Source organism: Diabrotica virgifera, chromosome 4 (genome assembly GCF_917563875.1).
Source record: "Diabrotica virgifera virgifera chromosome 4, PGI_DIABVI_V3a".
Taxonomy (NCBI): Eukaryota; Metazoa; Arthropoda; class Insecta; order Coleoptera; family Chrysomelidae; genus Diabrotica; species Diabrotica virgifera.
Genome location: NC_065446.1, coordinates 120,746,349 through 120,759,307, shown reverse-complemented (window position 1 = coordinate 120,759,307; position 12,959 = coordinate 120,746,349). Strand labels below are relative to the sequence as shown.

At 31.5% G+C, this 12,959-nt stretch overlaps 1 protein-coding gene across 2 annotated transcripts in view; it reads right to left on the bottom strand.

The window, feature by feature from the left end:
* The window catches only part of LOC114338490 (uncharacterized), a 291,422-nt gene that overhangs the window by 69,034 nt on the left and 209,429 nt on the right, over positions 1-12,959 (bottom strand). For both annotated transcript variants that reach the window (XM_050649598.1, XM_050649599.1), the window contains exon 3: positions 10,276-10,540. In XM_050649598.1, coding sequence (XP_050505555.1) covers positions 10,276-10,540 — 265 coding nt within the window. The remainder of the gene's footprint in view (positions 1-10,275; positions 10,541-12,959) is intronic.

Here is a 12,959-nt window from a genome sequence, read left to right as displayed (position 1 = left end):
CTTTGTTGTCTTCGTTTGTAAATAAAATAAAATAAAGATACGATAATACAAATATACAATAGAATAGTCCATACGCTTGGAGTGTGGAATTGTGGAGTTTCCGTTATGATAGGAAATGGTCCATTGGTATGAATTTCCTTAAGTTCTAGTGACTTCAGGTCAATTTTCATTGGTAAAATTTTGATGGGATTAAATCGAAATTTTGGTTGGTTTATTATCAGTGGTTGTCCATCAGTTTTTTCTAAAAAGACCAATTCTTGGTTTCTAAATATTATTTTGCAATTAGAATTTTCTATAAGATATATTCCAGTTAACGTTTTAATCTCTGTTCCTTGTGGACAATTTATAGTTAATTTTTCTGGTGAAGGAAATATGGCTAAAAATTGATTTACTTCTGGGATGATTTCAATATGATTTTTTGAAATTTCGACTCGGATATATTGGCATTCAGAAGAATTTCCATTGGTTATTATTTGTTCTTCACATTTAAATTTATTATTGTTTTGAAGGTGACGAGGGCATTGGAATATTTTACCTTTAGTACATAATATGTCGTTGAGAGGTTTTATTATATTTTTGGATTTCAGCAAAAATTTTGTGTTTGTATTATTGTTGAGAATTCTGATTCATACTCTGTGGGAATAGGTAATAAATAAAAGAGTTCAAATTCTAATTCGAAATCAATGGGTATAGAAAGAAAATAGGTTATTCTATTTTTGTCTATTTTACAGTTAACTTCTAATAAAGATTCAAAATTTACTATGTTTTCATAATTAACTCCAAACGGAAGTTGAGATTGGTAATGGGAAGAGATTTTTCTTATTTCTGATAATAGTCTCGGGATTTTATGATGCTTGGGTGTAAGGTTTTGAGCTTACAGAATGTGAGGGAGTTTTCGATATTTTCTAAACATTAAGTATTGAATTAAAGGTAATTAGAATTTCATTAAACAAATCTTTCAAATAGACAACATTTTCAAGATTTCCTTGAAAGTTAATGATATCTTTGATTTCTAGTATTTGAGACTTAAGATTTAGTTCGTTTTTTTGAATGTCGACTACAGTCTGATTAAAATTTTTAATAATTTCGTGGCTTACAGAGTATTTCATTTGAAGTTGATTTTGTAAATTAATTTGGTTTTTCTTTAAATGTTCCAACATTAGATTTATCCTTTCTCCGTCATCTGAATATAAGTTACCAGTAATGGTTTTAACTATTGATCCAAGACCATTTATTAACCCTCTTCTTTTCCTTATACTAGTAGAATGAATATTAAAATTATCTAACTTATCATCTATACTATTCTTAACATACTGAATTAAATTAATAAAATTTTCAGTTTCTTACCTAAAGAAAGTATCATTTAAAATATTAGTTTTGAGATGGTCGTACTGAATATTTAGATTTTTTTATTCGTTTAATAATGGATTAAGATCATAAAAGTGGATAAAACTATGACTTGCTTTTTGTAATTTGGCAGGTCCTAGGTTAATGGGTAGAATGCCCATATTGTTGCTAATATCCTTTATGTTGATGGATGCATGCCCGACTGCGATGCACCTGTAATAAAATTATAAGGTTTTTGTTTAGGTCGTTTAATATTAGATAAGTGTATATATCTTCAGTTGTATTTTTGTGTCGAGTAACGATTTTGGCTGTCTTTCTTCCGCGATTAATGCTTTGATATTTGTTTTTTGTTTTTCCTTTAATTTGTTTGTTACGCACAAATATTTTGGAAGGAATTATTTCAGGTACTTCTTCACGATTTAAATTTGCTTTTCCAATTAATTTTTCTTTATTTGCTTGTAAATTTTTATTTATTTCTGAATACAGTAACTTCATTTTTTCTTTATGGTTGATTATATAATTATTATTAAGTTGTTTTTCCAGATCTAAGTCGAAAATAGAAGTATTCTCTAAATGTTCATTTATTATTTCATAGGGTTTAAATATAGTCGCTGAGTGTATACTACTATTATAAGCCAATAGGGCATAATTGACTTTTTGTTCTATTGGTTCGTTTTTAAAATCATCGCGGTTATTAAATAATCTAATATGTTCGATAATTGTATTATGGAATCTTTCGGCAATTCCATTGGATTCTGGGTGTTGTGAGGTTATAAAATGGATTTTGATTTTATGAACAGCAAGAAGTTCTTGAACTAGAGAATTTTTAAGTTCGGTACCATTATCCGAAATTATTTGTTCGGGTGTATTATGATGAGAGAAATAGTTTATTAGGGCGTTTACAACTTCTATTCCTTGGGCGGATTTTAATTTGTAGAGTTGGGCATATTTGGAAAATGAATCGATTACGGTTAGAAATTTAGTGTTTTCTAGTGTGATTGTATCGAGATGTAATATTTGGAAGGGTTTTACTGCTGTGGGGATAATATTGAAAAATGGTTTGATTGGGTTTCTATCGTATTTAGTTAATTGACAGATTTCGCACTCGTTATGTAAGTTTGAATCGAAGCTCTTTGATTGGGCCAGTAATATATATTTTTTATGCGCAACTCGGTCTCATCTAATCCTCTATGGTTTTGTTTTCCTTCGTGATAGTTTTGGATTAATTCTTTTATTTCATTGAGAGGAATGTCAATAAGTTTCTTTGTACAGTTAATGAAGGATATTTGGGAATTTTTAAAGAATTTTTGGACGACTACGCTAAATTTTTCGTAGATGGGATCCTCAAAATATAAATGATATTTTAATTTTGGGACAGTGTAATCTGACGAATTTTATGACATCCTTTTCGAAATTGCTTTTCGAAAATTGTACCAGAATTCTTCGCTTATTATTAAATAATATGATAATATTGGGTATTGCTGGTTCGAAGTGTACTTCAGAAATGATTATTTGATTTTTTCCTACATTTACGGCACATTCTGCGATAGGAATGCCGATAATTGGATTTTCTTGACAGGTGTGTATTGTGTTACCTTCGTCATCTGGGTCATCTGCTTCTTCGCATTCAACTATAAGTGATTCGTTTTCTACGTCACTATTTGGGGTATTAAGTAGTTCTTCGTCAAAATTCATTATATAATCCATTTCTTCTTCGGTATTTGGTTGTGTTTCATTTGTCTCATTTACATTTAATTCTATTCTGGATAGAAAATCACTATTAGTGTTTAACGCACCTTTCTTGTATACGACATTGTAGTCATATTCTTCCAATTTGAGGCGCCATCTAACTAACTTTGAGTTAGGGTCCTTTAAAGAAAATAGCCATTGTAATGGCTTGTGGTCAGTTACAATTGTAAACTTACGACCAAAAAGATAAGGGCGGAAGTATTTCACTGCCCAAACAATCGCAAGTAGTTCCTTCTCAATTGTTGAGTAGTTGGTTTCGCTTTTATTTAAAGTTCGACTAGCATACGCTATAGGTAAATCAGATCCGATTTTTCCTTGCCTTAATACAGCCCCTAGTGCAAAGTTGCTTGCGTCTGTGGTTAAGTTGAAGGGTTTAGAAAAATCAGGGTACTGTAATATTGGGTCATTAACAAGAAGATTTTTACACATTTCAAAACACTGGGAATAATCTGAATCATTTATGTTTATAATTGCATCTTTTTTGAGACGAGAAGTTAAAGGTTTAGTTAATTTTGAGAAATGTTTTATAAATTTTCTATAATATCCCAATAATCCTAAGAAACCTTTTAGTTGTTTGGTATTTTTTGGAATAGGAAAGTTTACGATAGCTTTAATTTTGTCTGGATTGGGTTTTACGCCATCTGGTGTAACGATATGCCCCAGATAAGCAACCTCTTTTCTTAAAAATTCTGATTTATCAATTTGAATTTTAAAATTTTACTCTCTTAATCTCTTAAAAACTTCTTTTAAATTTGTAGGGTGTTCTTGGAGACTGGTACTAAACACTGTAATGTCGTCCAGGTACACAAGACACTTTTCATTTTGTATTCCTCGAAGTATATTGTCCATGACTCTTTGGAAGGTCGCCGGTGCGTTACGTAATCCAAAGGGCATTCTGAGGAATTCGTAGTGACCGTTTTCTGTATTGAACGCAGTTTTGGGTATATCTTCTTCGGCCATTTCTATTTGATGAAATCCCGAAGCAAGATCTAAAGTTGTGAAATACTGACAACGACCTAGTTTGTCAAGTAAATCGGAAATATTAGGTAGGGGATATCGATCTCCTAAGGTGATTTCGTTTAATTTTCGGTAGTCAACTACAATTCTATATTTAGGTACTTGAGAGTTTTCCAATTTTTTGGGAACGACCCAGATCGGACTCGACCACGCTGAGTCAGAATGACGAATAATATTTTGGTCCAGCATACTTTGAATCTGGTTTTGTACCTCTTTTCTATAGATTTCAGGATATCTATAGGACTTCGAATAAATAGGTATATCGTTAGCTGTTTTAATATTATGTCTTACTTTACTAGTAAAAGATAGCATGTTGCCAGTTACATGAAATGTATCTGAAAACACTTTGATAAGTTTTAATATAGCTTCCCGTTCTTCGATATTCATGTGCTCAGTGCGAACTTTGGAAATGTCGAATTAAAATTTTTCTGCGTATATATTATTTAGATTAGGGTAAACTGTGCTATAATAGTTTTCTGAGAAGCTTTCAGCTTCGATGGTTGAAGTGAAAGTAATTTTACATGCATTCTCAGAAGAGTTCAAAATACTGCAAATGGCTTTATTATTTTTAACTTTTGTTAAACATTGTGGGATTTCTACGTTCCCAATTTTGGTATACGGGATTATTACATCGCTATTATTGATATTTTTTATGCCTACGGAAATTTTCTCCGTACGAGGAAGCACTACTATACAATTCATGCTGTCCTCGTTAATATTATGATAAAGAATATTTGTTTTACTACTTTTTGTTATTAGAACATTATTTATTAAATATATTTTAGCATTAAGTTTCTTAAGATTGGCTAATCCTAATAAACAATCAAAGTAGTCATGAAATTTAAATATGCAATAATTTAATTTCATAGGATTTTTAGTTTGGAATATTTTAGAAGTAGGAACCACAGTACAAAAATTTTGTTGGCTCCTGCCTAAAGCGGTGGAAACTTGAAAAGGTTTCCGAAAAATGGCATTTTTAAAATATTTTTCTGCTACATTTGGAACAACAAAAGACTTAGTACTACCAGTATCAATTAAAACTTTCAGATTATTTTCAGGAAAAATTATATACGGTAGTTCACTTTCTTTATTGGTTAAATTTAGTAATTCTATTCTACTTGGTCCGAGGCAATTTCCTCTAAAAATGATCATTATCTTCTTGGTATACATTTTTATCTTCGGAATTATTTATTTCGTCAATATTATGTAATTCTTCTTGAACTATATTTTGTGGTTGCCTAGCAAAATAATTTTGATTTTGACTACGAGGTTTGTATCGATTTTGATAATTTTGGTTTGGTCTGAAGGTATTATTTGTAGAAATAGTCATCGGAGTTAGGTTTGGAAGATTTTGGTTTTGATTAGGCCTAAAAACGTTACTAGTTCTGCTAGTGTTAGGTTGATTTTTATTATTATTAAAATTTCGGGTTTGTGTGTTTTGATACTGAGTTTTTGGGAATTGGGAATAATTATTATTCCTTTGGTATTTATTATTTTGGAAGTTAAAATTATTTGGTGGAACATAATTAGATGAGTTTGATTAGTTTTTAATTGAAAAATTATTTGATGATGGGGGGTTTTGATTTTTGGAAGAATTATTTTGTCCCATATAGATTTGGAAATCATTTGTGAGAACATTTAAAGCTGTGTTCAGATCATTAGGGTTTTTAGTACGCATAAAAGTTCCTAAGGGTTCTTTCAGACCTCGTAATAATACTCTTAAAGCCAGATTTCTAAAATAGCTACCAAGTATCTCTTGTTCGTTACGGTTAGAACGAGTTTGCAACAAAGATATTTGTAGGTTTAAGAGATGCTGTATTTTTTGGAAAAATTCGAAAGGCGATTAATTGCCTTGTTTAAGGTGTGTAATTTCTATACTAAGTGTATAAACGTCTCTTTTATCTGCATAAGTGTTTAATAGAGCATCTTTTAAATTTTCCCAAGTTCTTATACTACATGATGAAATATTTATGGCGGGTTCGCCTTTAATTTTTGCTAAAATGCTAGAAGTCAGATATTCATTCTGAAAATCGGTTGGGTCGGCTACATTATAAAATTTAGTGACTAGTTTTTCGCAAATCTCTATGAAGCGAGGAAGTAATGCGACATCTCCTTGAAAATCTGGGATCATTTCCAGATATTATTTTTTGAGTTGAGGTACAGCCGGTTAAGCCATAGTTAATTTGGGTTTTGATAAGGTAATTTTTGGAAAAAGATTAGAAGTATTTTCTTGATTTTAAATAATAAATTAGTATTGTTTGAGTCAGAATCTGAATCAGAACTATCTGAATTAATTGAAATTTGTTTCTCTCTATACGACATAAAAAAGGTACTTACAGTAAGAATAGCTTCCAGCCCATCTATGCTGGAGTCCACAATGAAACGGCAGGAGCAGGACCTTCACAGGAACTTTAATATTCACTTGAACTTTTCCGTCACTATTCTTCAGATCAGGCTACTCAATTCACCCAACCAAGAGTCTATACTCGCGGTGCCGGTTATTTATTTGTTCGATTGATTATTAAATCGTTAACACGAACCGGGATTTATATTCGTTAAACCCGTTAAATCAATCCTACTGACTGCGCCAATTAACTTCGAACACTCCGTGTATAGGTTTTTAAAAAATATTTATTACAAAAATAATCTACAAAATACGTCTTTAATGTCGGAGAACAGATTCTATACTGAATTAAAAATGAAACAATTACAACTAACATGATAACAAATTATGAAATACAATAATGCTGAAATTGCTGAAACAGTATATGCTTCCTGGCCAACGTCCTCTAACCTTGTGCATACACTGATGTTCCGACACTATAACTTGTATTTATTTTATTTCAATTTAGACATATAATATACCTAAAAGCACCTAAATTATTTAATTTTAAAGTTTGAACTCTTGACAACAACGCATGCATAGAGAAAGTACAGTGTACAATACGTGAGAAAATGACATATTTCTCCCTCGCTTGATTTGCGGCACTCTGCATCTCATAAGCTCGTTCCAAATAACTTCTGCGCTCCTGAGAAATATGTATTTTTTCTCACTTGTAGAATATACTATTTTTGTACTTATACCGGTGGGAGAAAAATGTTTCTTATGTTCACTTTGAGACACCCTGTAGGGAGGACAAGGTACAAGTGTGAGTATACATCGAAATCGTATTGTAGTACTATGTTTTGTAAACACTTTGTTTTTGGATGTCCCTGATATCTTTAGAAACAAAGAAAATAGACGATTTTATTTTTTAACATGTGTTTTTACTGGAATAAAAGTTTGAGACACCCTGTAGGGAGGAAATGGTACAAAGGTGCGTATATTTTTCAATTATGTTGTAGGCTCATATCTTGTGAAAAATTTTGTAGTTTTTCTGATATCTTTAACGGTAAAGGAATTTGACGGTTTTACTCTTTAATATTTGTTTTAATTGACTATATCTTATTATATAATTACTCTTATCATACATTAAAATAAAATTATTAACTATACCTATTAATGTATGAAATTAACAAAGTGTTCAAAGAAAGATTGTCTTACCTATTAAAGCTATTTAACCTCTATTTGTACCTCTCGCTATTTAAAGAGATTTCCTTAATCTCTCTTTCATACAGGTTCTTTCTTCTAATCATACACTGCCGTGCTAGGCCCAAAGACCGTAACTAACATTTGACAAAATGGTGGCAAAATCGATTTCAAAATTGAATGCTAAAATTTTGGCCCGTTAGGGATTTATGGACTAGATAATAGTTTTTATGCATGGATATATGTCTCACTGTATTAAAGAGCCATTAATTATATTTTAAAACAAAGTTTTATAGAAAAAAAGGTAGATACCGCTAAAACGTTTTATTGCAAAAATTACTATAAAACTAAGCCTATTAGCGGTATGTGGTTTACAGTCGTGATTGATATGTAATGAAAAGCTTTTCTGTGTATTAAAGTTTATTGAATTGAAACAATTAAAGCATTATTAATTGTTATGAGTCACAATGTGACAACAGCAAATTGGCCATATTTAGTTGTCGTTATTTCTGTTTTCTTTCAAGAGTCAATAAATGCGTATTGGTTCATTAATAATAATGTTCTATTTATGATAAAATATAGACAATTAAATATACAACCAAACAACATACCTTGTGTCTGGTACATACAAAAAACCTATTTAGTATTTCAATGGTATTACCCTATAGTTAACATTTTTATAAAATCTTTTATAGTGCTTCTAATAAATTGGCCGAAAACTGTATACTACGAAAATAAACAGAATCTGTTCAGATTGTTATCAGATGTTAAGCGTTTTAAAGAATTCTTCAACTCATTTTTATCTTTTTTTATAATATAGCTTCATAATTTTACAACATCATATTTTTCGGCCAACTTTGGTGAATATTTTTCGCTTTCTCGGCCATTATATTTTTATTTTGTTTCTTATCGACAAAGGTTTCCTATTTTACGACATATTATTATAGAGCTTTAAGAACTTTATGATCGCCGACACCGACTCATCGACCGATATGCAGGTTATTTTTAATCTCATTTTAGATAAATACGATAAGTAATAAAATATTATTGGGTATTTCGCAATATTTTATTCGGTAAATGCCATTGATTACAGTAATTAGGGCAAATTTGAACATTTTATTAGTTGTATTGTATAAACTACTTATATGTCATGATTAAAATAGGATCACATTGCCTTTCAGACCGAAAGATACCTAATTATGGGATATATAAGATTTTTAAAATATTCAAACTGCTCTACTAAAAAGTTGCTTAAAATTACATAGTGTAGTTTACTTCCGAGGTCCAGAAATATTTTCAACAAAACTCTGATTTAAGAACAAATTTAATCGAATTGATTCATACTCTTGAATACATCATTAATTATTTATGAACAAATTTTTGTATCATTAACCAGGTACCTGACACATTCTTAGAAAATTTATAAAGGAATAAAACCAGCATTTTTGTATATTAGTAAAGGTAAAGGTAATTTAAAGTAGGTAAAGGATTCTTTTCTTGCTAGGAGTGCAACGTAATAAACAATTAACTAAGTATTATTTTCTGGTCAAACAAAATCACTTTTTAACTCGTCAAAACACACCAAACCGATATTCTGCGAAAAAAATTTTTAACACGATAATATAACCATAACCATGTAAAGTTAGGCCGAATTTACTTTGTAATAGCACAGGATAAAGAGGGACACTAAAACCTCTTCCATGTCGGCACTTTGATCTCAAGAAGTAATACCGGCAGTACGCAATTGGTAATTCACCAGTGATGGATGCGGGTTTTCCCTGTTAAAACCCGTACGTTTCTATGCAACTAGTAATGCGAGAGTGGGGCAAAAGCGACTGGGAACATTCCGCGGTCGCCATGCGCGACTAAATATTTTACTTCCAATTTTTCGGAGAGTGTTTCTACTGTCCCTCTTTATACTGTGGTAATACTAAGGCGATTTGGCGGTTTCTAACTGTAGGCGTGGCATTCTTGAAAGTATATTAGCGGTAAGTGCAATATGCTAAGGTATATGGCGGCAACTGTAGCAGATACCGTCAAAACGCCATAGTATTTAACATTTGCCGCCAAATGGCTTAGTATTTTAAATGAAAAGTGTAGATACCGCTAACAAAATTGCAATTTTATTTAAAATATAATGCTTCTACAACTCCAAAGACTTTGTAAATATATTCTAAATACTCTGTTCTACCTAGAAATACAAAAATCTCGTTTTCGATAAAAAAATTCAGTTACGGCCTTTGGGCTTAGCACGGCAGTACAGATTCTGTATGTTTTTATTCTTCCAAATAAATCATTTCACAGCTTTCCTTTCCCTTTATTACTATTCTAAGAAGTATAATCTTCACTGTCTCCAATGTTCTATTATATATTCTATTATATTATAAATTCTTAGATGTTGGGATTGTAATTAGATGTTTTAAATAATAGCCTGTTTTATTTAATATAATTATTGTTACCGTGATAGGATCTCTAAATAATCAAATTTTCAGAGGACAACAACTTTCTTAGCACCAAATTAACTTTTTATGGTTTAGCAAATTGTTAATTACTAGCTGAATATTTACAAAATTTTATTTTTAGTGGTGTGATGAATTTTATTTCTAAATGGAAACAAATTTTAAAATACTTACTGAATAAACGGTCCGCATTGTTCCCGCAGAAAAAAATGTGGTCCTCGTTGAGTAATTCAAATCCTTCATCAATACCTAATTTTTGATCACTTGTTAAACATCTTTTATAGTAACTCACAACAGGGTCAATGCAATCATAAATTTTTGGCCAAACGTTGCAGAGTTTCTTTATAAAATTTTGGAGGCTACCACTGGATGCAGCTGTATATTCTCTTTCGGTTGATTCGATATCATCTACTACGCTATTGATGCAGGTAAATACTTCCTAAAAATAACCACGGTTTTAAGGGGGTAGCCGCAAAATATTGGCCCAAAGCTATTTAAATGCATTCATTTGTTTCCTTAGGCCTTATAACAAAGAAGTCTCTTTTGGATAAAGTTCCTATTTGAAATTAAAAAACACAGTAAATTCTCTTTTTTTTTTCACCACTGTAACTTATAAAAATAATGTTTACCTATTCCACGAACATACGCCTGTTTTGGATTACTTCGACAACGAATATTTTACTGTGCAAAATAAGAAGAACGAAAGTAAATTGCAAATTATATTGTTGTTTATTGGAATAATTATTAGCGCCATTTACTTTCGTACTTCTTATGTTGCACAGTAAAATATTCGTTGTCGAAATAATCCAAAACAGGCGTATGTTCGTGGAATGGCCCATATATAAAAATTTTCAGGGACTTTTCGCTCTCAGTAATAATGTAATGTTTCATGTTTAAATTTTTCAAAGATACTTATTAGTTTTCTCAGCATTCGAAACTAAATAGCATTGAACCAAGATTTTTCGCCTACCCCCTTAAATACCAAGATAGCAAGCGTTTTCTAAAAAAAAACACAGATTTAAAGAAAGATTTAAAATAAAATTTAACAATTTTGTGGCGCAGTGATAAGAGCGTAAATTACTGAGGGTAAAAACTTAGTAGTTCCGAGCTCGAAATTTGACGGGATAGGAAATTTTTGTTAAAAACAAGTAGGGGTCGACAAGACAAGATTTCTTGTCTTGATAACAACTTCTTGTCTTGTTTTGAGAAAAAATCAAGAAATTATAAAAAATCTTGTCTTGGTATTTTCTTGACATCTTATATCTTGTCTTGACTCTTATTGTGACTTTTTATTGCATTGCGTGCTAACCATAGATATAATAGAATAGACAAGGCATACTAAGCAAAATAGTGTAACGCGCAGGCAGTCGCTAGGTGGTCTGTATATCTCTTTTTACCGAGTGATCCCGCACATGTGGCAGACAAAGATAGTTAGACCACTCAAAGTAAACATTGACCAATGACGTCCTTGATATTGGCGTTACACCTCGATGCACTCTATTCTTATTACGTCTATGGTGCTAATACGGCCTCAACTGCCACTGGCTCCCGACCGATCTACATTTGTTTTCTGACGTACGCAAAATTGATGGATGTGCAGTTGCATACTTATCCCGTTTATTTAAGTAAGGTTAATATAGTGCAAAGTGGTAGTCTGTAGACTATAGACAAGGCGAAAACGGCGGGTTCTTTGGAGAAAATATTCCCATAAGATTTTTTTGCCTAATCACATTTGTGGGACATTCCAGAAAAAGATTCAAGAAGTCGCTCACGCGAAAAGGGGTCCAATTTTTCTTAACAATTTTTTTAATCAAATTTCAAAAATTAATATATTCGGCCCGAACAATTTTTTTAGGTGTTTTGGACCATTCTGGATAAAAAAGGTCTGTTGTAATTTTTCTCTAAAGTTGATCGTTTTCGAGGTAAAAGCATTTTAAAATTGGAAAAAAACAAAAAATGGCGATTTTCAAGGCTTAATAACTCGGTTAAAGTTATTACTATGAAAGTTAGGAAGCGACTAAATCAAAGTCTAAAGTCCTCCCTACAAGATCCTGAAGAAATTTGTCATTATTTGATTACTAAGCTGTTATTTTTAAGTAATAATAATGAGCTCCATGCACGTATTAGGCGGCCGTCCATGCTGAGTGCGAAGGAGATGCCATTCAGTCAGTCCAATGGCGAATCTCACTCGCACTCACATTTACAGCCGCGTCAATACGATCTTACCGCTCATTATTAATAATTAAAAATAACAGCTTACTGATAAATTAATGACACAAATTTCTGCAGGTTCATGTAGGGGGGACTTTAGATTTGATTTAGTCACTTTCTGACTTTCACAATAATAATTTTATACCGAGTTATTAAGTCTTAAAAATGGCCACTTTCGCGTTTTTCAAATTTTAAATTGCTTATAACTCGAACACGATCAACTTTAGAGAAAAATTACAAGAGACCTTTTTTGTCCGGAATGGTCCGAAAAAAACTAAAAAAAATTTTTCCGGGCCGCAGATATTGATTTTTGCAATTTGATTAAAAAAATTTTTTTTAAAAATTTGGACCACTTTTCGCGTGGGCGACTTCTTGAACCTTATTCTTGGGTGTCTCACGAATGTGATTATGCAAAGAACCCGCCTTGTCTATACCTGTTTCGTTATATTTTTGATGTAAGTTTGTGACAGTAGCGAACTGATAGATCAGCAGGCCCTGGTTCCAGTTAGGATGCGGACCCGCCAGCCCAATAAAAACACACACTGTATATCAAAAGTTTTTAATAAACATTAAATATAAATCATCATATATCATAAAATATATCATACATTTATAAAAATTCAAGCTAATGTATAGTTCATTTACTC